The 27,783-nt window shown below is 38.8% G+C and overlaps 1 protein-coding gene across 25 annotated transcripts in view; it reads left to right on the plus strand.

The window, feature by feature from the left end:
• Nucleotides 1-5,151: 5,151 nt before the first annotated feature.
• CD44 (CD44 molecule (IN blood group)) overlaps nucleotides 5,152-27,783 on the plus strand; it is a 71,235-nt gene continuing 48,603 nt past the window's right edge. For 21 of the 25 annotated variants that reach the window (XM_072039004.1, XM_072039021.1, XM_072039010.1 and 18 more), the window contains exon 1: nucleotides 5,152-5,354. In XM_072039004.1, coding sequence (XP_071895105.1) covers nucleotides 5,288-5,354 — 67 coding nt within the window. In that variant the 5' untranslated portion in view covers nucleotides 5,152-5,287. The remainder of the gene's footprint in view (nucleotides 5,355-27,783) is intronic. The other 4 variants (XM_072039027.1, XM_072039025.1, XM_072039026.1 and 1 more) reach the window with 2 other exon arrangements.

The following is a 27,783-nucleotide window of genomic DNA, read 5'->3' on the forward strand; positions in this document are numbered from 1 at the left end:
GGCCCATATTAGGTGTGAGAGGCCCCAAGGACTTATCTGTTCGTTCAGTTAAGTTTGCTTATGCAAATCCCGAGAGTTTCCTGAGTAGTGAGTATGTTTGCGTTTTGTAAAGCTCACCTGCTCTTTGGGGGCATTAAATGTTTGACTTCGTTATTCCACTGCATAAAAGAGCGAGTGGATAAGAAAGGATGGGAGATAAGAAAAGGGTGAAACAAGTGGAGACGGGAGAGAGTAGAGGTAGAAGTCAAGAAGCAAAACCAGGAGGAGAAGAATGGAGAAAGGGGCAGAGGGGAGGAGAAAGGGGAGGACAAGAAACAGCACATCGTAGAGATGGCACAGTATAAGCTTGATTTACCTATTGTTAAACTGCAGATGAAAGGAACAAAAGCAGGAAGACAAAGATCAGTGCAGAGATGGCAGTCATGCACTGATGTGTAGATTTTCAGGTTTGTGTTGCAAGGTGTGTGCTGGGAGGGTGAAGAAGGAGGAGGGAGGGACAGAGGAAGAGCAAAACCACCTGCAGAGAGATGTCTCCCCCTCTTCCCTCAGTCTCTTCCCACTTGCACCGCCCCCAGCCCCAGCCCCCAGCTGTTTTTGGCTCTGTGGGTTCCTAACACATCCAGTACGCCTGCACTGCGTGCTTGGACATCTGGCTCTTGGTGGCAGCTGCTGTGTGCTCTGTGCAGGTTTCCTGCCCCATCACCAGCATCTAGCATTAGAAACTAACGGGATACAATGGTGTGGAAGCTGTGGATGGGGACAGGCACTGGGATGTCCTGAAGGTGTACTTCTCTGAGCCATGAAGTCAGCCAAGGGCTGACTGTTTTGGGACACTGCAAGGAGCAAGGAAGCTGATGGGGCCAGGCAGTCTGCTGCAGAGGAAACCTTGCTGCAGAACATTTCTTTCAGAGTAGTTGAGGGATTCTGGCTGGTAGAGACTTTTGACTGTGTTGGATTAGCAAGTTGTTTAGGGATCTGGGGCAAACCAGTAAAACAGGCTGATGAATCCATGCGGTAGGTGCCAATCTGGGTTGCTGCCTTTTTCAGAAGTAAACAACTAGGAGCCATTGTTCATCTTCCTGACTCTCTGCAGGACACAAGCTGTAAATTACATCTGGGAACAAAAGGTTGATGGGAGTAGAACCGGGTGCCCAACTTCCCAAGGGAGTGCTTTGCCCTCCAGCCAAAAGAGTAGCTTTTCTGGCTTAAACCAGCACAGACTCTTCTTATGCCTTCCCACCAGCGCTCAGAGCCCAAGAAAAGTGTGCAGTACAGGATTTGCTACACTGAAGCATTTACAACCATTTCCATTACAAACCTGGTTTCAGGGTTGATCATGAAAATTAAATCCAGTCTGAAATGTAGCAAATAAGATTGCAGTCTAGGGACACAAGAGGAAATCTTATTAAAAATAACATATCTTTTTGAGATCGTAGTTAAAATGGATATAAAATCCTCCCTCCACCCCCGAAACTGCCTTACAGCCCGTCTCACAGGCCAGCTGTAGTCTGTGCAGAATGTACGCTGCCACGACCACAATTACCTAATGAGATTTGTGCTTTTTATATTCACTGAGATTACACTCTTTAGCTCCCCATGAAAAGCTTGACATTTCCACAAAAATGTGTTCAGAAAAGGATTTTTTATTTAAAATAATAATAATCTGATGATAATAGAAAAAAAAAATTCAAATTATGAACATCCTTTTTGTGTGTTTCTGTTTTTGAAAAAAAATGCGAGTAATTTTGACAGAAACAAAATTCTATTCTTCCCTCTGTTTCAATTGCTCCCATTTGATAAAGAAACCATTGTCCATTGATATCTCTTTTTTCATCGTAAGTTCAGGTATTTTCATTTACTGGTCTCTATGCTTAATAAAATCCAAATAAATATATATTATAGGGACAGGCTGCCATGCTGTGTTTAGTAGAATTTTGGCCTTTGACCTCAGATGGGCCAGAATTTCATCCTCTAAGGGGATTCCATCAAAAACAAAAACAAAACCAAAACTTTTTATATTGCTGTAAGCCACACATGTTCCTTTTCTAGGGCTCCAAACCATGTATTCCCTAACAGGATTTTATCAAAATTAATTGGTGCTGGCTACAGTTCATGTATATGATAAAATCATGAATGAGCTATTTTGGTGCTTCTCTGCTACGTTGCACCATCATAGATTCCATATCTGCTTTGTCAAAGGCTTCTCAAAAAGACATTTTGTAAATGTTGGGGCTTTGTTACTGTTGTTGGATTAGTTGTCAGATTCTCTTTTGAAATCACACTTCATTTAGTACCTTTAATTATTTTACAAAATTTTGGTGTCAGGAATTTAACTCTTTGTTGCCAAGGGAGTAAGAAAGTTACAAAAGCTCTGACATTTCACTGCGCAGTTTGTGTTGTTAACAATAATGTCATGGAAACAGATGCACAATGGGTACGAACTAATGGCCTCACCTTAAAACAATGGTCAACTGCATTTCCAGCTGAATATTTGCTTCATGATTTTCATGTTCCGTAAGATTATCTCAAGCTAAAAAAAAAAAAAATATTATGTATTTCTCACAATAATAATAATAATAATCTTGCAGGACCCTTTTCCCAGAGATGAACATCTTCAACTAAATTTTCTGGGCAGCATCAGGTTCTGCCGCACCCAGGCTAAATATGGATTGCTGTATACCTCAGGCCAATATGTTTTAGGGGAGAAATTCCATGTCTGGGTGAGAAGGAAGGAAATATTTCCATGTCAGTTTTATTTATTTATTTATCTATTGCAGCTCTTTGAAGTGCTTAGGGGGTTGAAATGCAAGTCTATGTCCTAGGCTAATGCATACACAGGTGGATGGCATGTGAAATAGACAGGCTGACTTGTTATATATATACATTTCAGTAATTATTTCTGTGGTTTATCACATGAAATGACATACTGTGATGAATTATTTTTCTTGTATATATCTGTCTTTCCACTTGCATTAGGTATTATCATATATATGCACCTGGTCTAAACGTGCCTAATCTTAGCCCAATTTCAGAGGACAAGCAAGAAGCAGATTTTCTGAAGTGGAATACCCCCTGTACACACCAAGCACATGCAGAAATGTTGAGATGTCTAAGATGCATATCAAATAATGCTCAGTATTGAGAAAACAACCTGTTCATAGATGTCAGAACAGCTAGAATTAGAAACTTCAGTCCATGAAGAGACTGGGAATTTCCACTTCTGGTAAAATAAGACACCTGCCTCTGTAACATTTGCCCACATCCCTGAAATGAACATTATTCTCCATTTACCCATGGTAAAGAAAACAGACTTCCTTTTTTTGGTTGTTTGTTCCATTTAATTGGGAATAAAGGACATTAAAAAGAGGTATTTTATGTTAATCAAAACCAACCAGCTAACTAATGAACCAAACAGCTGCACTTACAGATAACTAAATTTTAATTAAATATACCATTATTTTGTTTCATACATTGGAGTGAATTTCAAAAGTCATTTATCAATTGAAGAAAAAGATATCCTTAGTAAACTAACAACATGCTTTATCTCTGCTCCAGCATTTTCAATCCCCAAACTTCATTAATATAGTTAGAATGAAGTTCTAGTTAGATGCCAGAATACCTGTTGGTATAAACGTACAGGAATTCACAGAACTATTTCTTTTCCACTACTATAAACAGTAAGTCCTATAGGTGATTGTTTTTATTCTGCTCTTTAAGTCATTTTTTTCAAAAGTAAAAGTAACAAATTCACTAAATAAAGTATGTTTCATCTGTAACTTCAAAGTTTCTAGATTCTTAATAAAAAGATGCCCTGGGTTTTAAGGAAAGATTTTTCTCTTTAACCTTGTCCCATCAGATATTCCAGACCTGTAGGAAAAGCCTGTTGGAACATGTTAAAAATTTGGCTGATTGGGGAAGGGATAGCCAGCCATCTTTAAGTCAAAAGTCAAAGAAAAGGCAAAGCGTAACATTCTCGTGCCTGTGGCTGGAAAGACCTGCCTGTATTTTTCCATTGTTCACATTAACAGAGATTAAAAAATTAATGAGAAAATTCTTTAAAGTGGGAGGATCGACACCATGGTAATCCGATACAGGATTTTTCATTCTGAATTTGCTGAGTGAAACCGAAATCGGGGGATTACAGGCTGTCAGTCATTGCCACGTGCTGCTTGCTACAGGTGAGGTGTGCTGGGCTGGGTGAGCCCTCTCCAGCCCCTCCGTCTGCTGCACACAAACGTTTGCCATGACCCCCTAGGAGAGACCTGGACATGGAGACTACGGGAGATTGTTAGGGCACACAACAGATGTACCTTTCTCTTATCTGCAGAGGTTTGAGGTTTTTCAATGAGGGATTTCATGTGGCATCTTTCGCTGATTGTAGAGTCCCACAGAGCCCCACATGGCAATAAACACGTGGCCCTTGGGAACCAGGACTTCATCTGTGTATCAAATGCTGTCACGTGCTCTCATCCTGTTCCTCTGCTTTGTGAATTGGGAATAGGAGGAATAACTCCTTCTCTACCTTGTGTTGTCAATAAAACATTGACCTTAGTCCTCAGTACCACCACTGGCATTAGTTACCACATCTTTGGAGCAGCCTGCGCAGAGGAGCCAAGGGTGGAACGATCCACCTTGATTTACCTGCTGCACGAGGATATCCTCCGGGTACAAGCAGGAACATTTTGGAAAGGTTCGTTGTGGAGCAGGTATTTTTGCTTGCTGTAAATTTTACTGCAAAGTGAGAAAATGATGAGATGGGACAAAACAAGCAAAATGTTTTGGGGAAACATCCAGGCAGCTGTAGGTTCTTTGCTGGGGTTTTGAAGCTCTAGTGCTTTAGTATGTTTGCCTGGTTTGTATTAATGCTGTTTTAAAATGCAGGAGGGGGAGCTTGTAGCAAACAGTGCCTTCCTGCTACCTCCTGAGAGATTATACACGTTTTCCCGTAAGCATGATAAATATAACTTTTGACTGTACTGGTGTGTAAGAATAGGAGGTTTAGTGCCTCTTTAAAACTCATGTGGCTGCTTAGTCAGTACTAGGCGCCCCCCCCACCCCCCCCCACTGCTCCCCCTTTCGCTGCCCAGTAAGTTTGTTGCAATATGGGTGTGACTTTTGATGGAGCTCCCCCTCCCTGTTATGTCATTACTCCAGTTCCTTTGAATCAGAATAAAAAGTGCAGCAAACTTCAGACTCATTGACTGCAGGCTTAACAAGCGCCGGGGCTTTTCTTCTTTCCGCAGCTTGCAAGGATCTCTGTTTTTTACCAAACAATTCTGAGAAAACAATGGCCAGCTTCTACGTGTGGGCAACTTTTGGATTATGTTTGCTGAAGCTTTGTCTAACAGAGACACGTAAGTTTTGTATGAATGAAAACATTTACGATTGTTAATAAGTTTATGCTTCAGACAACAACAGCTCTTCTGCTATATAGCTAAAAGCTTCCTTGCATCTATCTTTGTATAAAGTGTTACTATTTATGGGAGTTATCAGAGATGCTTTAGAACTGTAACTGCAGCTGTGCCGCTCTGTACAATCGCAGAAAGCTGTGTATTGCTTGTAAAGGGCAATTCCAGATCCATAAAAAGTGAGTTGTAGAGCGTTAAAGTTTAAACTAAGAACAGAGGTACACAAGGGAATTTAGAATAGCTCTGGTATAGCTCGGTTCGACAACGTGACTGCTGTTACATACTTATGTTGCTCTCCTAGCTCTGTTTTAGAGTGGGGTGTGGGGGAACCCCCTCCCCAGCATATAGCTGTATTCTTGAGTTCAGAGGGGCTGAACTAACAGCTAATGCAGACTGCATTTGGACACAGCTTTGCTGAACAGAAACAAAACTGCAGTGATCTGTGTGACTGGTATTTGGAGAGCTTTTATGCCAGGCATGCCTGTTTCTAACTTAAGGTTTCTTTGGGGTTGACTGGTGAGACTTTGGAACAAAGGGGGGTTCAAGCGCCTGCAAAATTTGTTGTTTATCAGCTAGCTTTCTGTAGCTTGGTTGTCTGCTTCAAATATTTGCATTTAAAAATGAAACATTCATGTAGGGAAAAAATAATAATTTTATGTCCAAAATGACAAAGTGCTCTGGAAATTTGACATGGTGCAGGCTCACCCGTGTCTGAGGGAAATGGCCATGCTTTTAACAGACTCTCATTGTGACAGCAACAGCCTTGAGGCATTTTGTGGTTAGGGGTAACAATTATCCTTCTACATTATTTTTCCACTCATCAGTTCCAGGAGACTAACAAAGTACATTTTTCATTGCCATTGTCACCCAAGGGCTGTGTGTGTGTGTACGGTACATATATATCCCATTTGCCTGAGCAGCAGTGGATACTTCTGTAATGGTTGCAGCGCGGCTGGGCTGTGGATGGGTGTGTCAGAGTGAACAGTTCCCGGCGCATCTGGGGTAGCTGGAGAGCCCTCATTGCTTTCTTCCTAAAATTGCCTACCCATTGTACTGAAATATTCTTGTTAAAATCAGGTATATGGATAAAGTCCTTAGAGAAAGTACATGAAGGATATCCGACGTGTTTAAAACTTTGACTTACTCCAGGTCTGTATGCTGTAGAAGGATTATAATGGTTTGGTTACCGCCCGCTCAACTGATTTCTCCTTTTATGAGCTGCCAGGAGTGTCCTAAAGAAGCAGGTTTTGTAGTGACTCTGGAAGTAATGTATTTTTGCAGTGAGACATAGAAGAAAACCCTACTACTTCAGCATAGTTACAAGAAGTATGTCAGACTTCACATATGCCCCACGGGGAAGTTTCTTTAATGGCTTAGCAAGGTATTAGATTATAGCTACAATATATTTTAGTTGGTATGCGGTACATTCCAGCATGACTTTGTAGTCAGTAATGACTTCAAAATGGCAGTTGATGGTGGTTTTATTTTATTTTATTTATTTATTTATTTATTTTAAATCAGTGACTTTCCTGCGTGCATCACAGAATACTGGCCACTGATGTTGGATCATATTTGTTGGAAGACCAAATTCAGATCTGTTCCTGGATTCTGATTCTGTTAGTGCTGATTATGGCAAAAATAAAAACATCCCAGGGTTGCTGTTAATGTGATTGCTAAAGGAAAGATGAGATATAGAGAGCTGTTGAAAAACTGATTCATCCCGAGTTCTGTGTTGCTGTGACCATAGTGTCATTGATATTTCAGCGAGGTGTACTCACGATATTGATGTGACTTTTGTTGTGTGCGTAGTCTGAGCCACATTTCAAACCCCAGGAGTATATGGAGACTGACATCTTGGTTAATGACGATTCTGGAGAGATTTTCCCCTGTGGATATTATGTACTCGTAAAAATATTTCTCTCAAAGTTTTCCTTGATTAACACAAAGTGACTCATGGAATTTTGACCCCCAAACTGAAAGAAACTAGAATAGAAGTAGGAGTAAAGATGGAATGAAAAGAGGAAGAATGAGTCCACCAGTGGGAGGGAGAGGCTTATGTATCAGCACTGGAGAGGTGGCCAGAGTCTCAGGACAAGATAGGGCTCTGAGGAAGGGCTACTGTAGCAAACAGTCAGTCACAAACAAAGGGACCTGCCTGCCTCTTAGCTTACATATGTCATGTAAATTTGTAAATAAAGTAGTTTGAAGAAGCTCTCTGTGCTAGGTTTTCTAGGTTTTTGTTTGTTTGTTTATTTTTTATTTTTTTCACTTAGTCCTTACAGTGTGTGTCTTGGCTGTTCTCCCAAAGCTGCAAAGAAACTGCACTTTATTAAAGTTCTCTTGGACTTCCATCACTGCTTAATGGAAAGGTTATATATTTGTCCTTGAACAGCTTACACACACACACAGACACAGGCAACAAACCATAGCACAGGAATGCCTTGCAGTCTTTGGAGAAACGTTTGTTGCATCTTTAGTCACCGGTATTCACCACAATGCAGAACCTTTACCTTGAAAACAGGAAGTTGGAGAAAGGCTTAATGAGGGAAGATAACATCACAGAAGTGAGGTAGAACTTCTAAAACTAAACGCTATTAAAGTCACTGGTAGCTCTAGCCAATGTCAAATGAAATGTTCCCCCATACCCAGTGTGTCTTTCTTTCCAGAACTGTTCCCATGACTTTTATAGGCCAGGACTTGAAGACAGTACTAATACTGTTGTTATTTATCTAGAACTTAAACATGCATGAGGTTCTACTGCAGTAAGAATGTGCCAGCAGGATGAGGCGCCCTGAGATGCTGATAGACAAGTATAAACATCAGAGAAAATGAGCATGAGCTCATTAATGCAAAAACACTTTACACTGTGGAAAAGATGGGCTCTCAAGAACCTCATGAAGTGGTTAAAAAATGCTTTCATTAATGGACAACTGCAAAAACATTTCAAACGAAAGAACACATGGAAGAGAGCAGGAAAATATAGTAAAGAAAAATGAAGGTCTCAAAGCAATATTTGGTTGTGTGACAAGGAGCAAAGTGGATTGCAGGAAACAACTAACATTGGTTATATACACAGCATGAAGTCTCAAAGAATTTTAAGTTAGAGAAGAAACCTGAAAAGTATCCAAGCAAAAAAAATAGCATAAATGTCTACGCAGATTTCAGTTAATTTGGGAACCAAATAAGAAATTGGGAAAAATAAGAAATGAGGAATAAAATAAGCCTGCAGCAGCAATCAAGTTAACGTGTAACAGCAGTGGAGTCTGTAGATATGTGAAAAGTTAGAAGAATAAAAGCTGCACTTTTGACATGGCAGAGGAAAAATAAGATACGGAAACTGTGGCATACATGTTAATTAAACTGTAAAGGGCAAACAATTCAAGATGGCAATGTTCTTGCCAAAGAAGAGATGGTATTCATAGGGAGCGGCTAGCAGCAGTAGCTAAGTTTGAAAATAGGTTGCTAAGAGACATTGATTTTAAGGAGCAATTAGATAAAGGCAGATTAGATAAACAGCTTTAAAGGTTTTTGGTATTGGTGATCATGCTACTGGGTCAGAAGATGGAGTCTAAGACATCTGGTAACTGTGTTTTTTCTTTGATAAAAGGTTAATTTTAGTTCTGAATGTAGATGACTGGTAGTGGAATACGTTGTAGAGAAGCAGGGGAAAAAATGATGTAGTGCTCCTTATATGAAGAGAGGAAAACTGTGCCCAAGAACTTAGACGTTTTGGGAAATTCCAGTGATGCTGTAACAAGGTTTCCCCACTTGCTTTCTGGTCTTCTTGCCCTGCGTTTCTGTTCTGCCATTAACAGACAAGTGTTTGAAAATGAAGTTAGGACAGAAGAAGGCAATTCTCAATTTCATATAACACAGATTGCATTATTTACAAAAACGTGTAAAAACATTCCCTTTTAAAGATTTTTCTTTAAAAGGAAATCCTATAGAAGAGAGGTAGGGAGTGTTTTCTGCTGAACTGTTCCCTAAAATTGCTTTTCCCAGGACCAAGTCTAAATGTACGTGGTTACCTCACAGAGAGGATAATTGTGAAACAAACATGACCAACTACAGTAGTTTTGCCTACTTTGAAAAGAATACAATGCTGTACTGGAACAATTCATGGTGTTTGAAACACATGATATTATAGCATCAGCTGATAACCAAGAGCATGTTTTAATCACGTTTCGTTTTTTGGCACTGAATGGAATTCTTAGACTACAGAATCTCATTATTACGGTTAAAGGCGAGCAAAGTGAGAGAAGAAAGACAGAGGTTGGGATTGTCACCAATACATCTGTGCTAAATATGCCATGGTTGATACCGAGTGAAACCACACCTACAACCTACTTATATTTTGCCTTTGCCCATAAGGCTTTTTATGGTATATCTGGTGGTTTAGACCATTCTCTGTGGGCTATTAACTGGAAGGGAGAAGCCAGTTTGGAGCAGCTGCTCGCCATCTTCCAGATTGTGCCAGAAGTTCACCAGCGGTTACAATGCTGTTGTCTGTCACTCCCAGGGAGGTAATAATCATTTCAAAGCCAGGCTTACGGCCATCAGACGCTGTAATTATCAGTGACCATTATGGCTGCTGTTAATACTGGTGGCAGAGAAGATTGTTTCAGCCCTGAATGTTTATCAACTTCCTCCCTGTGAAATCACAGGCCTCTCTACGGCAGCATCAGCAGTAATATCAGTAGCAGCTGGCGGTGATTTTCTTTTCTCGCTGTGGCTGCCAGGGCCCACCCCACCCAAGGCATGGTGGAGAAGCTCAGCGCATGGATGAGTTTGCAGGCAGCCATGTGAAACAGCAACCGGCAGAGGAGAGAGGGGTTTTCCTCGGAGAGTCCTGTCAGTCAGACTGAAAGTTCAGCTAATTGCGATTTAAAGTTCAAGCCTCTGCAACTGTTTGCTGCCTAAAGAAATCTGCTGTCATTTTTGGAGTCTGTGCATACAATTAGGCATGTAATTGAACTCCCTTTTGTGTGCACTGGATCTGGGACTTTCCAGTTCCTCTACATGACAACACTGGCTGTGTTTTATAATACAGCAATCTTAATTCAGTACAATAACCTTCAAGCCTCATATAGAAAAATAGGGAAGAAAAAAAAAAGAAAGAAAAAAAAAAAAGAAATTGAAGAATAATCTAGTTTTACAATTACTAGCAGGGAAACTCAAACAACCACACTGATTCAAAGTAAAAATAACAAAGAAGACCTGAACTTTACTTACATTTGCAGTTTGAGAAATATATTGATTTGCTTTTTTTTCTTTCTTTCCTTTTATTGATGACTGAACTAGATTCAGTAGCTGGAAACTCTAACTGACTTGACTGTGTTGTGTCTTTGCCCATCCCCTGCCAGTCCCTCCCCTCTTCCCCCCCTCAAAAAAAAGAAAAAAAAAAAAGAAAAAAAAAAAAAGAAAACCTCAGACATGCAGCAGCTGTGGCAAAACTTCCGTCTCTGTCTCTGCTAATGATCCGGTTCCAGCAGGAACGTGAGATGGTTGTAAAAGAGGGTGCCAGGGTACAGGCAGGCAGCTGGCAGGGCAGAGGGCATTAGACAGTGATCATCAGTTATACAGCTAATGTCTGTTTTAGTAAGTACCTGTTTTTGTAAATAAGAATCTGCCCTTGCTGAACATATAATACTTAAAAATCTGCTGTGACATAGCTTTTGTTGATTACAGATGTCTCACCATGGCAGCGAGTTAGCAAGGCCCACAGTGAAACAGGTTCTCAGAAGTATATTTCCCTAGGGGGCTTTTTTATTGTTATTTTTGTTAATGCATAGGTGTCTGTAAAGCAGCAGGGTGTGGTGTGTGTGGGTAGATGTGATGAATGGCTTCTCGCAGCCTTCCCATGCAGAAGTGAGAGGTGAACTGGCGCTCAGCACGTGGTCCCTGGCCAGCCAGGACCCTGTGGGCAGATGTGAGCGAGCTCGGTCAGGCAGCAAGCAGGCTGGCAGCCAGCTGGGGCTCTGAAAGTTGAGCACCAGCCCCAGGCTGGCAGCCACTCAGAGAATGCATCTTGCTGCCGGGGAGGCACATCAGCTTGGGACTGGTATCACACCCACCACCGCAGTGCGACTCGAGAGTTTTCAAAGGGCAGGCAGAGCCCGCCTGCTCACCCCAAATGGGCCAAGCAAGCTGGCAACTGCTCCTTCTACAGCATGCAAACCTAGTAGTTTAGGAGTGCCTTAGGACTTGTGGTGGTGGCAGCGATTAGTCGTTTACCTACCCTCTGCCATCTTGCCATCTTCCACTGCTGGGGAGCGCGGAGGCAAGGCGGTGATGCAGTGTGGCTGTGCGAGTGGCAGCCAGGTCTCCTGGCTCCAATTGAGAGCTCCGGAGGAAGCTTCTGTGCAGGGAACACTAAACAGTTAACTGGGAAGCTTCAAGGAAAAGTAGTTTTTGCCAATTATAAAGAAACATGATTCATTAATAATGAAGAAACTGAGGGTGAGGCCTGAGCTCATTTCACGGTTTGCTTATACTTGCTTCCCTGTTCTTCCTCCTCCTGCTTGATTAGGCATCTTCCATTAATATCCTTTCCCTTTTCCATTGTTTTCTCAGGCGTGTAAGTGTAGAGAAAAAGCCCTTTTTTGCTAATGAGTCCCTAGATTTATAAATGTTGTTGTTGTTATTGTTCTCTGTTCCTGAATATTGCATATGAGCAAATTTGACATATAGGAATACTTAAAACACAGAAATTAAATAACATGTATTCTGTTCAAGTCAAGTCTTCATTCAAGTCCTCATTCTCCAGTAGCAGTCCAACTAAAATCAGATTTTAATCAACTTTTTTGTCCATTGCTCTGACAGTTTTATCCTGTTTACTCGTGTGTATGCTGTTCATATACACATGGAAGACTGTCAGCTATTTTTACTGCAATAACATTTGGTTCCTGATGTAGTTTTCTAAAAAAAAAAAAAAAAAAAAAAAGTTTGTATTCAGGATTGGTCTATTTCTGATAAGAGATGTTTGAAGCAGTTTGGCAAATAAGAACTGATCTAAATCTTTCATCCTACTGTCAAACCAAACACCTATTTTGGTTCCTGAACTTTAAAATTGATTTAATAATTAATTGAAGAATGATGCCTTAAATCTACTCACATTTCATTCCTGGTTGAAGCAAAACTTCCTAGTAATAACTATCATTTATCTTCTTGAGATTATGAGGTATTTATACATAAGGGCTTGATACTCTGGGAAAGATGAGTGCAAAGAGACACAAAATGACCCAGCAAGAGGAGGAGCTAAGAACAGACCCACTGTCTTTAACTTGAGGCTGGGCAACCTGCCCATGATGCCATAAGGCCACTTAAACAGAAGACTACAGGTCCAGAGAAGTTTAACTGTCACTGTGTGGCAACCAGCTGTCTCCAGTTGGTAGACAGGTGTATCTTGTATATGTTCACATCTTCTTTTGAGCTTTTTCTCTTTCTCCCACCTACTTTCCATTCCATACACGTTAATCCATCTCCATCTCTTTGTGACATCTGGCTGAAGCAATCCAATAAATTTAGACTCCTGTCAGCCTGTGTCTGTGATAGCAGGTTAAATACATTTAATCCAGTAAAACTTCTATTCAGCAGCTTAGTCATTCTTGAGCAAAATGAAACATGGAGACCAAGTTCTTCCAAGAGGCAGGCCTCAGAGAAGACTCAAGCAAGCAGAAAAATTTCTTGTTCATGCTTTTTACGATTTCTTTTTATTTCAGACATTTCTGCTAGCAAGTCTGACTTGCTGTCATTGAGTTCAGCATGAGGCTAATAGGGCAGGAGCATCCACTGACTTCAGAAGAGTGGTAATAACAAATTATCACTTATTTTGCAATAGCAAGAATCACTTTGCCTTCTTGGGAAGAGAAAAAGCACATTTTTCTAGCACAGAAAATAAAAATGTTTTGCTTGAAATATTGAGCTCTGAACTCTTAAACGTATCTTTTCCAGAACATAACCAATTCATTTTATAGCCTATAGAGAACAGATACTTGGTGGTTTTAGTTCATAGCTGAATGGCACAGCTAAGGTATAAACTGGCAGCCATCAAATTCACAGTTCTTGTATGTAAAGCAGTAACAGGCAGACAGTGTGAGCATGTGAGACACCTTCCCATGGTGACTGACTGGGGAGAAGTTTCTTTCCTGCTTTCGTGGCTTGCCACAGAAAGCCCTGAATCCATTTGCTCACCGTTGTGGTGTAAAATGTTGCAAAGCTTTTCTCAGACTGTGTATGATGACTTTTGTGTCTCCTAATATTTCCATTAGATCAGTCTCATTCATTCATTCCTTCATTCCTTTTTTTTTTTTTTTTTTTTTTCTATGGCTGTATTTCCTGGCTGCTTGCTGGATAGGAAATGATCGTGGCAGTTCTGCTTTATTTTCTCCTTCTCATTGGCCTGCCAAGTCTCACACATTATCTAGTAATGATACAGTTGGTGTTCATCCTGAATAGAGCCAGCATTCACTGGCTTTTAAGACAGTGAAATAATCTTATGCCATCATGGAAGAGTAAGGTCAGCACAGTCATTCATTTTTTTCAGAGAAAATATAGGCATAAGTGTTAGACAGCATTTTCTGTCTGTGTGGGTTCAAGAGAAAAGCCCAATCATCCAGAAGGTGGCATATCCTGAGACTTGGAGACTATTGAGATCAATGACGGCATCCAAATTTATTTCCTGTTAACCCTTTGCCGAGATTATATTTTTGTCTCAGCAGTTCATATAACAAGTAGTTTGTATTTCTGGACTTTGAGATGCTTTTTTTTTTTAGATCTTTTACATTTCCTAGGGACACCTGTTCCTATATATGCCAATGGGGCCCAACACTATGGTAAACTAGGAAAGAGTACACAATACATGTATGTTACTCACAGACCAATGCAAGACTGGTAAAATGTTGGTAAACTGGTAAAACTCCTTAGCAACTTTTCTTTGCTGAGCAAAAGAGGAAAAATCCAAATCCTCTCTATTTGATTAGGTTACCCTTCAAAATAAAAGAGATGCAATGTTATTTTCTTCAGCTGCTTCTTTGTTGTCACAATCCTATTTAGATATATAGCATAGCTACAGCATTGAAAGTCTTGGGTCCAGCAAAGGTTATATGCCTATATATATATATATATATATATAGGCATATATAGGTATATATAACCTGTGAAAGTGTTTCCTGATAACATCTACTTAATGTTACAAAACTACATCCTCAAAGCTCCAGGGGAGCATTAATAACACAATGCAGTGTTCTCTTAACATATGCTACAGCAACTTAGACATTTGAACTGGACATCAAGATGCCTAAGAAGTACTCCTTCTGTTTGTCATTTGCTGGATTGTTTCTGGCTCTGTAAAAGAGGAACCTGAATTCTTCTTGAAAGAGAACTTGAATGCTTACGCTTTCTCAATGTATTACGTTAGAAACAGGTGGAGTCTCTGATGAAATTTAGTTCCATGTAGTCATCTTTTTCTTGCATTACATGCAGTTTACATATATGTTACAACATTTGGTCTAGAGGGGGTAGTTCTCTCATCCGATGCATTTTATCAGTACAATCAGTACAGGTGGAATCAGGCTAATATGTTTAAATTACCAGATAACTTGAAATTTCAAGTTTGAGTATATTGTTATTCAACAGAATAAAGATAACCTCAGCTAGTGAGAAACAAGTGAACTGACAAATATGTAAATATGTGGGGAGCAGAAAATAAAAGCTAGCTCCTTTTTTTGTTTTTGTTTTTGTTTTGTTTTGTTTTGTTTTTTGGCTTTTGGAAGTCACATTACAAGTAAGCAAACTGAGAGCAAGTAAGTTACCCAGCAATGTAACTGGAATTAAAACATTTTTTCCTAAGTCCCAATGTTGTGCTTCATTGACACAACTAGTGTTCTTTTGCTTGAATTTCAGAAAGCAACTATGATTTCATGTACAAGGCTATTTCAGCTGAAGTAAGCATTTTTATTATTCATAAAAAAAAAAAAAAGTCCTCGTGCAAAAGTTCTTCTACTGATGCAGAAGTTTATAAAAGTACAGGGGACTGGAACATTTTCTGGAAAGCTGGCATCTTAAAAACAGGAAACTCCTCAGTTACTGACCGTTTAGTAATCTGAGCCTAGCCATGCAATCCTTACTGCAGTTGAACAATCCATGTGAGAAAATGTTCCTGCCTGTGTTATGTTATGAGCAAGAGCTAAGTGTTTTTCTAATTTATGAAGCATCTGACTTTATAACCCATTGTTTGCAGACCTGCAATGAGTTTATTAACAGTATCAGTCAGACACTTTACTGACTTTATTACTGATACTCAGTGTTCAGGTCATATCACTTTATCAGCACACTTCACAATCATATTGCTATTGGTTCACAGGAAATTCAGGTGTGAGAAGTGCAAGACAACTTATTAACACCTTTTGTGTGTGTTTGTTTTTTTTTGTTTTGTTTTGTTTTTTTTTTCCACCAAGAAAACCCTACCACAATACAAATATAGCCATGGTTACAGCTATAGCAACATGTTCATGTCCTAATGTAAGGCTGTCTTTTGCTTTTCAGTTTACTGGATTTGTACCTTAAACTGATTGCTAAGCACCCAGTATTTCCCATCCTTTCAGAAAAAAAATAAAAAATAGTTTTTAGACTCGGCGGAATTAGCAGTATTTTAGGAAATGGTATAGTAAGGTGTGCCTAAGAGACTTTCGCACTATTCAAGACAGACAAATGGGATCTGTGCACAATGACTGGTAGCATATCATCTGGAAAAGTGTTTCCACTCTGCATCAGCTACTTCTATTATTCATAAGAGAGATCTCTGCTTTGTGTAAAGAACTTCCCTCTTTTATTTTTTGCTAGTACGTGATGACATCTCCTCACTTCTCTTTTCAGAGTTCTTACTGGCTTCCTTTCCTTTTTATCTCAGTCTAAGCTTCCTGAACTCAATGATCTGGTAATAATGGGTCACACAAGAACAGCTGTTTGCTTTGTCAAATATATATGGTTTCTTTTGCTTTAAGAATGTAAGCAGTTTCATTGGAAAAAAATAAAAAAATAGTAATAATAATAAAAAATCATGCTACCTATCTAGGGTTTTCGATTTATAAAGATGGCTTATGCCCAATTTGCTATTTGAATTGACTCTTGCTCAGAGTGAATCTGACTTCAGAACGCTTTCTACTGTCGAGAAACTTATAGCACATAAATTGAGGTATGTCACTTTATCATTTGCAGTTCAAAGACTGATTTCATTCTGGATCTTTTCTTAAAATACAGCTATATTTCATTAAAATAGAAGATTATTAGAACCCATTAACATCACAGCAAATTCACTGGCTTCATAATCATTCCAGCACTTCTGGAAGACAACAGTGCTTCACTACTTGAGGATTATTGCATGCAAACAGTAGTGCATTGCCCTCACATACCTAAATGTGTTTAGGATTTAATGTAATATTTGAATTCACATAAGACTGAGGCCACACTGCTAATACTTCTTTCCAATTCTTCCCTTATGCATGCAAATCCTTACTGCTTCCTATGAATTTTTAAGTTAAAATATCTGGGGAAAATAAAAAAGTATGAAAGATATATGAGACCTAAGGCATATAGTTATTCTTTCCATATTGGCAATAGCCACAACATTATGTACAAACTAATGTTAATTGGAAACATTAGAAATTAAACATAACTTTTTCCTTAACCAATTATAAAGATTCCAAACAAGGACTGTGCAAAGGACTGTAAGAAATTTAACTGAACATGGGATACAAAGAACCTGCATGCATCTTAAGAAAATTTCTTGCGCTTTGGTATTTTCAGTGTAAGTCAAGATTTCAAGATTGTTGAAACTAGCATACAGATGGGTAGAGCTATACAGAGTGCAGAAAATGGCAACATTTTGCCACCAAAAATTCCGGTAGAGGCTTCCTGTTAGCCTAGGCATTCTGGCTACAGGCTGTGTGATCACTGCCCTCCTGGTGTTGGAAAAAGTGGAGGGAGCAATGGGTGTGACAGAGTTCTTTTCTGTGCGAGGAGGCTGCACTGATTTAAGTACATTTAACTTTCCCATCGACTTGCATAGACTCCAGTAAAGATTTGATTAAGCTGATGGTTTTAATCATTGCATGTACTTATATAAAGTGATCGTTTCCAAAACTGACTTCTTGTTTGAATCATACTTAATGCAGATCCCAAACCAAGTCTTTCTGACAAGGAAAATCTTGGGCTTTTTCACTTGGTCTGTCCTAATGCTTCCAGAGGTAAATTTCACAGTCTTCAGGAAGTGCAAAGGAAATGTGCATTTCATTAATTTGATTTTTTTTCAATAATGTGTAGTATGCTTTCCAGTGCTCCTAAAAGTAACATGGTTGCCATCCCTCTATTGAAAATATACACATAGTTTGGCATTTATGTTTTCATGGAGAGGAACACACTAGGATCAAACAACTCTACATCTCTGAAACTGCAGTAGCTTGTACACATGGCTGGATATTCTTCTTTCATCTTTCATGATAGCCTTTGAATTAAGCTCTGCTAAATCTTCAGGCTTCTTCCATGATCTGTTCCGAAGAGAACTCTTTCTTCCAAGTTTCTTTCTTTCCTTTTTCATATCCAGCATTTCTGATCTCTTCAAAACATAGCATTTGTAAGATCTTGTGCATACAACGAACAGAGAACAACGCTGTTAACAGAAATTACCCAAAATCCCACTGTGGAAGAAAGCAGGGTTTCAATCTAACATCACAAAGGGAGACAGCTTCTTTTTGCCAACCATTGATTCAGATAAGTAGCTTTCTTCAGTTTTTGTTCATGATTTAATTATAATTCAGCAGTTAATTGGGTTATAAATAGCTGGTCACAAACTCATCCAGTAATTTGTTAGGACAGTGACTGTTCCAATGAACACAAGTATCAGTGCTTATGACTCTTGCATATTCTCCAGACCTTGGAAATGCAGATGATACCATATCTTATTTGGCTTTTTTTTTCTTTCTTTCTTTTTTTTTTTTTAGTGGCAGTGGCAAGTATTCAGAAGTATGGGTTTCTAACTGCAAAGCTATGTACTAAAATGACTCCTTTTTTTTTTTTTTTTTTCTTCTTCTTTTTAATTGGAGAAATCTGAGTCTAGTATGAGTCATTAAAACATCCGCTATGTTGGAAATTTCAGTTCTCCAGTTTCAGTCTCCAGTGAGATCTTGGTCAAGTTCAGTGGACTGCTGTCCAATATTTTAACCAATATGCAATTAAGATCTAAACTGTTTAAAGTGCTACTTTGCTTTATTCTGTAAGGCACTTCTAAGCAAATTTGTACAAGAAACTTGTGTAAAAAAGTTATTTTCTCTCTCTCTCTTTTTTTTTTTTTCTTCATAATTTTCCCCGAAATTTAAGTGGGGATGTGAAAGAAACTGTGTATGAATTCATCTGCATTGTGAGGAATGTACCGATAAGTACTCCTCTTTGGGCAGTTCTCTCTCCTGCATGGGTCATTTGTCCTCTGACATCTTACTTTGTGAGGCATATTCTAAGCATCCCTATTCTTTTTAGTGTGCAAAGATGACTAACATTATTTTTGTGTTAACTGGCTGGCTTTCAGAGCTTTCAAAAAGATTCTTGAGGTTCCTTTCACTGTTGTTTCCTTGTGAAGTGGCCTTGTTAAAGTCAATACATGTTTTACTTCTTATTCAAAGCCTTTTTTTTCTTCTTTTCAGTTTTGATCATTGCTTGCTTTTCTGTAATGAACTTCCTGAACATAAAACATTGAGAATTTTTAATAGAAATTTTGTTTACTTAAGCTTTTTTTTTTTTTTTAAGTTTATAAATTGTTTACCAGGAAATTAAAGTTTTTCAATGTCACATGAATAATAGTTTCAAATCACACCTGGTATTATTATTGAGTAACATGCTGCCAAATGACAATATCTGTCATTTATTGGACTTGCTGATCTGATGTCTGATTTTGTATGAATTTCTTATCTAAATAACCACAAATGTTAAATCAGGCATCCTGTGACTTCTTAAAGCTTAGATAGAAGCCGACTGCAAAACTTGCAAGCACGCAATAAAACAACAATGTAATAGTTCTTTGCTCTTACAGTGTTCTTTATCAGTCAATCTTAAATTGCTTTATTAAGGAGGTTAGTTTCAAACTGAGGTAAAGAGAGATGAATTGGCTTATGTGTCTTATATCTGCAGGTAGATGACAGTGCAGGGAATAGATATAAGGCACTCTGAGCTCCCGGTTGGGGATCTGTCTTCTGAGCAACACTGCATCTCACCTGCTTTTATCCCAAATGACTAAACAATTTGCTTTCAGTCAAACAATAAAGATCAGACTCCAACTATTATTCACCAGCTTTAGTTTCATACACATTTCTTCACCTGGATTGCATGGAATCAGTCCCAACTGATTTGCTTCACAGTCCTTGTTACTCAGCCTTTGGGGTTAGACTACTCATTGTACAGCCTGAAGCGTTCCTAGTATCGACAATGATGATTATGTTTTCATCATCTCAAGGGGGGCATATCTGATAACTGTCTAATTCCAGGACTATGATTTCACTGCCTGCAATTTTTCCATTGAGGTGCTGCACAGCTGTACTATGTTCCAGTGGAGTTTGAACACTTTCAGACCACTGTTGGGTAAAACTATTACAAAAAGAATAATATTAATGTCAGCAGCAAGGAAGTTTATCGTAAGTGATGACACTGAATAGGCTCACTCAGGATGTTTACCAGAGCAACAGTTGCCAAGCAGATGAAGCATGTTTGGAAGATGCATTAGCAGACTTTTCCTTCCTGCAGCAGATGCAGAAGAATGAAACATATTTCTTGTACTTACTTGCATTTTGAGTGACTCTATGAACACTCGATTTATTAATAGTGCCACTCCCCCTCCATTTTTATAAAGATAAATTAGTAGCCAGGAAAAGTATCAGATTAATGTACAGATGATCTCTGCCTATCATTAAACAAATACAGAAACAATGATTTTGTGCCTGGTAGGTACATTCATAAAGGAGAACAACTTAAAGGGAAGCCAAGAGATTGAGCTCTGCTCCACATCTCGTTTCCAGTGTGTACTTACTGAAGTAACACTGAAATATATAGAACACTTTTTATCATCTGGTAGAGAAGGGAGATCCTCCTACTGCCATTCATCCCACTTCAGCTACTGTCAATTTCCCTGCCACATCTCTCCTTATTTTTTTCATTTCATTTCAGAGATCCACCTAAGCCCATTTGGCTCACAGGGTTAGCATGGTTATTTTTTTATTTTATTTTTTTATGTAGTTAACAATATACAGGGATGTGAGGAAGCTACCATCTTATTTGCCCTTTCAGCCAAAATTACTAGGTGCCCAAATATAACTGCATAGTAGAAACAGTTTTGGCACAACTTCAAAGAAAGGTCTGATTTTATACCTCTGCATCTATGGAGAGACATCTTCACTTTCTTGTCACCACACCCAGCTATTAAGAGCATGTTGTCTCTATTTTCAGCAGGCAGCCCTTGCAGCATGCAGGTAAATTCCTTTTAAAGTGTTTTCCTGGACTTTGCTGCCTTTAAAAAGCCAGCTGTGCAGAGAATTTTTTTCTGAATATCAGCAATCTGTTAAAAATACAGCTGTGATTTTTTTCTCTCCAATGATCTTTTCAAGGTTCAGAACTTTTTCATATACCAAACTGAAATGAAAATAAGAAAATTAAAAAAATAAAAAATCTACAGGGAATTTTTGGATGGGGTTCCTTACTTGTATTGAAAACAGTAAACATTTAAATTATTTTTTTCTGAAATTGCTTTAATTTTGTTTTAGTTTGTGCAAACTAATTAATAAGTTCAAAATGAGAGACAGTTTCAAACTGAAAAACAAATCTTTTGTTGTTGTTGTTGTTAAATGTCCACAAAGGATACTTAGAAAACACAAGGTATGGTTTATTCATAGTGAATCTAAAAAAGGAATTTCCTATAAATCATTTTAGGTTTCACAACTTGGCAATACCCCAAGGAAAGTATTTCATCTGACAACTCCCAAGAATCTGTAAATTACTTTTACCTTATGCCAGCCATTATTTGGAGAAGCTTTGCTTATTAGGTGGCTTATTTCCAAGTTTGTTTCTCTGCTTTCTGTAGAGAATGGTGGCTAGCAGAGCAAGCATATCACAGCTGGGAGAAATGAAAAACATCACCCAGCCATGCTACGTGACATGCATGTTGCCTGACCATTTGCACTTTTTTGTTGAGATGGTAAAGCGCTACAACCTCACAGACACGTTCACTTAACTCACATGGATCCTGCAGAATTTGACTTCTAAATTTTGATCAGTGTGTAGTCATGCCAGTTCAGAGTCATATTTTCCCAGTACAGCTTTCCTTTCCCCATCAAGCCCTGAGGGATTCAGGTATAGGTGTGTTTTAATGATGTCGACACGTGTATATTAGTGACTGGGGCTGGGACTAATGAATCATTTTACATAACCTACCAAACAGCTATCCAGTGGTTTTCAGCAGTACTGACCTGGGCTTTAGTCCAATTTTTGACAAAAAGGTGGAAGCCTCTGTATGCTATTAGAGTTGACTGGGCTGTGAATTGCTTTAGCGAATGGTTTTACTAACAGACTCTAAGGAGATGGTGGAATACTCAGCAAATAACCATTCCATCCAGGCCAGTTTGTATCTTAGTGTATTAGGTAATCCTGAACACTATTTTTGTACGTTCAAGTTCTCACAGTGGCCCAAATGGCAGTAGTTGTGCTATCTTAGTATTTCTGCAGACAAATTGTCTTTGCTTCTGAAATGTTTCAAAACTAATGCAACATTAGTTTTTGCATACAGTATTCTGATTTAGCCATGAAGTAGTTTTCCTGAGAAACATTTTAAAAAAACAAACTTCAGCTGGAGATAAATCTGAACTGAAAACTGAGATCTGAATTGTCCAAAGCTCCACAAATGTTAGGACTCATATCGTCCAATTTGTAGATTTATTTGGAGAGGAACAGGAATTACCAGGAGCCCTTTTTAAAAGTATTTAACCTGTTTCTGAAATGCTACTTTCCTATAATTCATTACCAGCATTAAAACAGGTGTTAATATTAAAAATGTAATTCTCAGCGCTAATCTAGTTTTTTGTTCCTTTTTAGAAGTAAGTGTCAGTACAAGATTAAACAATCCATAAGGAAGCATTGACCCATCTATATCTTTCTGGAGTTTGAAATCTGTTTAATAAATTTAGAACAAAGCTCTTACAACAAACTAAGAGTAAAAGCTATATAAGCAAACAGAGAAAGAAGCTATCTGCACCTTCAAAACCCTTGTTCTGTCCTGTTTTCAGCCCCAGTTTCTCACATCCTGGTGGCCTATCAATCATCTTGAACCACAAACTAAAAAGGAAAATCCCCATAAGAACAGTGCATTAACATTTCCTGGTTGCTATGCACAAATAAAATACACACTGTGGTTTTACCAAGAAATCTGTTAACAACCTGGTGTCTATTTTTTTTTTTTTTAACATAAGACAGCATCTACCTTGAGAATTAAACCACTAGCTATTCTCCTGAAAGCAATGTAAAGCAGAGAGCAGTGCAAGAACCATCCACACATCAGATCAAAAATCTGTATGGAAAAGTGACTCCAATGGGAAGAGTTTACATGAGTCAGCATTACTCATTGTGAATAAAGGTTACAGAACCAGGGTGGAATTGGAAACTGCACCTGGCTTCTTACTGTGACAGCTTCTAACAAGTCTTTGGTATTAATAAACATGTGTAACTCATGATTTCATGAAGGGACAATGCTCTTCGGTCTTAGCCAGTTCTGTCACATCAGTGGGCCTTAGCTATCAAACTGTGGAACTGGGTCTAGTGATTGTAGCTAAAAAGCATTATTTGAGCCTGGTTTAGATACAGGAATGTCAATAGAATTGAAGAGTTTACTGAAGAAGAACTTGCAGTTGCTTTCTGATTACCTATGAATGACAAAAAAAAAAAAAAAAAAAAAAAAAAAGAAAAATGGAGAGAAAGGCAAAAGAAGAGCTGGAGAGAGAGGCAGAGTGTCAGAAATCCCAGGAAAGTCAGGGAGAAATTACCTGTATGATAAGGTTTTCCATGCTTATAAAATTGAGTGCAGGCTTAGGGGCATTCCACAGTTTGGGGTTGAGTCAGCCAAGTCTCATGGTCTGGATAAGATTAATGATCATGACAATTCAGGCATGTTTAGTCTTTTTTCCTTTTTAAGAGCTATTATTAAACAATATTGTCTTTCAGCTGCAGCAAATCATGAGGATGTCAGGGACAGATCATGGCCTGTCTGCTCTCCAAGCCTGCCAGCTATAAGAGGGGGCAGAAGGGAAGCTCTGGGTACTGGTTGTGATAATGCTGTGAGTCCACTCTGAATCAGCTCCTTTGAAACTTCAGACAGGGTGAAGGGATCTGTAGCAGCCTGGTACACACAATGGGCTTTGCATTAGATGTTGAAACAGGAAAAATAGAATGAAAAGCTTTTTTTTTTCCATAGCTGCATTAAGGCCAAATAGGTAGCACTAGCATAAAAGTAATGGATTTGAACATTTTCAATCTATATGGAAAAGTGGGACATGTTTTGATTTGGATTTGGTAATCATGTTTCTTCCCAAACTCAAAATTAGACCATAAGCCTCAGCAGGGAAGAAAGAATTTAAGGCATTAATTTAATTTAGGCCCTGTGTTTTATTTTTAATAAATTTTGTATCAATATAACATGAAACATTTTCTAAGGGTCCAAGTTGACTGGAAATTAAAATACAGGATGATCATGTCAGAACTCTGGAGTATGGTTTTTGGGTTCCCAGACTGACTGTATAGCTCTGGTCAGTGTTCTCTGCATCTGTATTTTGCCATTTGTAAAATGTGGTAATTACTGCCTTCATAGAGGAAATGCTGGATTTATGCAATTTGTTGAGACTGTGAAACATTATGTGAGTTTTAGGTACTGCTGTAGTCCTTTTCTCACACTGACTGTTTCACAAACAGAAGTGCCCATACTGCAAAAGTGTTATAAACACTTGTAATAGCAGGTTTGGAAGATATAGTCAAAATAAAAACAATCAAAGTGCTCTGTCTCCACACTACTTTAGGGCAAAGTGCCAGTTAATTGGATGGCCTCGAAACCAGTTTTGCAAATCAGATTGCCACATGTCTCCCCGGTGTTTCCTGGCCAGCCACGTGACTTCATGCTCTGTATGTGTATGGCTTCCTGGGAGCTTGGTCCTTCTGCATGTTTGTGCAGTGCAGATGGTCAGCGCACGTGCAATGCATCTGGTGCTTCCCAGAAGTGTCCCAGTGTACAGGATGTACACTGTTGGGCTAGGCTCAGCATTTCCATGGAAAACATACATGTGCATAGCTGTAGCCTCCAAGTAGTTCCATTAACTTATTTTTGTAAGTAATCCTATTTATTCTTAGCAGTTGAAGTTTAAGGAATCAGCTGCCTAAAAAATGCGATTCCCACCATGAGTAGATCTCTGGGTGGTAACAGGACATATATTCTAATGTTTTAAAGTCCTAAATAGGCTGAGGTTTGATGACAGCTGAATCTAATTCCCTTTAAACAAAGTGAATTTCACTTCATATTTCAGTGAAACTGGGATGAGTTGCAAGACTCAAATGCAACCCAAAGCAAGCATATGTGGTAATCTGCTTTCATAGTGAAAGTTCTTCAGAAACGAGCCCAACGTTATTGGAAAAAAAAATTGATGTTCCAAAAAAAACTTGTTCCAAAATCACTGAACTTGTTACTTTTAATTAATTTAATAAGTCTTTGTGGTGTGACCCCTGAATGTAACATTGTCTTAGGCTTCACAGGGTTTGCTTATTTATTAGGAAACATAGGCCTGCCTTGTTCTACAGGGGCAAGAGCAACATGAAGGGAAAAGTAAAGAGAAGACCTTTCCTTGCCTGGGTCATTTATGCTGAATACAGCTGCTGAGTGGACAGCTTCCAAAATAATGTAAGGCTTTGAATCATGAACATTCAGAGCCAAAGTAGAAGTCACTCGTGGCAGCTGTGAGAGCAGCTCCATTGCATAGCAGTTATGGGCCACATCCTCCTTCACATAGTTAGTTCTTATGTTGTTGTAAGAAGATGTCTGTTGGGATCTACAATGGCAATGTTTGTTGACATTCTGTCTGTTGATCTACAATGTGAACGTCTGTTTGTGACTTACAGGTATACATATTGATGGCTTTAGAGCATGTTGTGCTGCTCAGTGAAGGTGTGTCTGCAGAAGGTCTCTAGTCCATCAGCTATCCTCAGGTCCAGTGCTGTGTGTGTCCGCGCCCAGTAATTGCAGAAATGTTGTCACTCCTTCTTAATTTATCTGTGGGAACTTGCTGAGGCTATCACTCTATGTTAATCCACTGGCTTCTCTTCTGACTGTGAAACTCAGACTTGTTGCAAGATATGAAGTTCTCTGGAGGAAAAAATACATATTTGTTAGCCTCCTCTGCCTTCTGTACGGGCCCCTCATTGTTGCCTTCAAAGCCTTCTATGACAAGGCTGTCATCAGTGAAATTTTAATAAAACTACTTTTATATGTAGAGGAGACTCCAAGGAGACGTTATACTGGTCTTCCAGTACCTAAAGTGGGTCTACAAGAAAGCTGGAGAGGGTCTCTTTATCGGGGTGTGTAGTGATAGGATAAGGAATATTGATTTTAAGAAGATAGATTTAGCTTAGATATAATGAATAAATTAATTACTGAGAGTGTGGTGAGGCACTGGCACAGGTTGTCCGGAGAAGCTGTGGATTCCCCATCCTTAGAGGTACTCAAGGCCAGGTTGGATGGGACTTTGAGCAACCAGGTCTAATGGAAGGTGTCTCTGCCCATGGCAGGGGGGGTGGAACTAGATGATCTTTAAGGTTCCTTGCAACACAAACCATTCTACGATTTTATGGTTCTATTTCTCCCTGGAAGAAAACAGCTATGTCAAAATAAAGACATTTTGAGAAAACATGTTAGTCTTGCATAAATTTTATAAAATTAAAAATTGTGTCCTCTTGGTATTTTGGGATAACATGATTAAAAAACAAAACAAAACAAAACAAAACTATTAAGAACTGTAATCAACAAGATGTTAAGAAGCTATGCAATGTATATCAATTTTGTTCACATGAAATTCTTTTGTCAGCTTGAACAGTTGCATGGGAATGAAGTAGGACTGACTAGTATTGTTGACACTGAAATGTGGAAATACATTTTTGTGGAAATACAGTCCAACAAATGATAAGGATTAATTCTATTGTAACAGTAAAGGCCCTTAAGATTTGATGCAAAGCTTTTGAGTTCCTTTGGATGAGTAGTCAGCAATACTATTGGACTCCTACTTATCTTGTGAATAATGGTCTTCTCTTCTGATATGCTGTACAGTCTGGATCTAATCTGCTGTGTCATCTCCTTGATTGCTTCCTGTTACCTGTGGAAAGGAACATTCCTTGCAGTTTACAACTGTGGTGAATATACAGGAGCACTGAGTAGATACACCGTAGATAGAATAACCTCAGTTTGCCAGTGAACAAAAGCAATTGAAGGAAGAGTGCACACCTTGATTATTATCATTTGCTTTCACATCTTCTCTACAGAAGAAAATAGACCATCAAGCAAAAATGATGTTAGGAAAGTTGCTTGTTATTCACATAGAATGTGTCGATGCAAATTTGCATGAATTGCATTTTGGGTGTTTTAGGAAAGTAGTTATTATATAGCATCTTTTATTTGAAATAGAAGAGACAGACATCTCCTTTAAATATTTGAAGACTGGTCTATTTTCCCTTTCTTGCACGTGGAGTTCCCATTAAGATTAAGATAAAAATGAGTCATGCTTCTCTCTTCACTACAAATAATAGGCTGCTCCTATCAAGCATGCTTTGCAGTTGTTCTAGTCAGGAGTTGCTACCACGCTTTTCTCTTGAGGGAAAGGTGGGGCAGGAGTAAAGTTAATTCACATTGCTTTGAAGCATCCTGTTCTTTCCCCAGTTTCTATCCCACATTATTATTATTAACTCTTTCTTAGCTGTTCCTTTTTTTTTTTTTAAAAAAAAAAAAAGACAATAAACAGATGTTTATATCGTCTCTCATTTTACTCAGTCAGACTTTGCTCAGATTATACAGTCATTCCCACTTTACTTGTTGCACTGTGTAGGCGGCATCTTTCCAACACAGAGATGAACAGATTGCGATCACCTCATAGCCTCTGGACCTTATGCCTTTCATTCAGTGCTTGTAGTGAATTGAATGAAATGCTCCCCTCCCGCATGCTTTGCATGTACAGCAGCTTGCTCAGGGTTCCCAGGGTGAAGGCCAGGAAACAAATTGTAAAATGTAACTATGGCACCTACATTTTATTTTATTTTATTTTAT

This window comes from Anas platyrhynchos, chromosome 5, assembly GCF_047663525.1.
Source record: "Anas platyrhynchos isolate ZD024472 breed Pekin duck chromosome 5, IASCAAS_PekinDuck_T2T, whole genome shotgun sequence".
Lineage (NCBI taxonomy): Eukaryota > Metazoa > Chordata > Aves > Anseriformes > Anatidae > Anas > Anas platyrhynchos.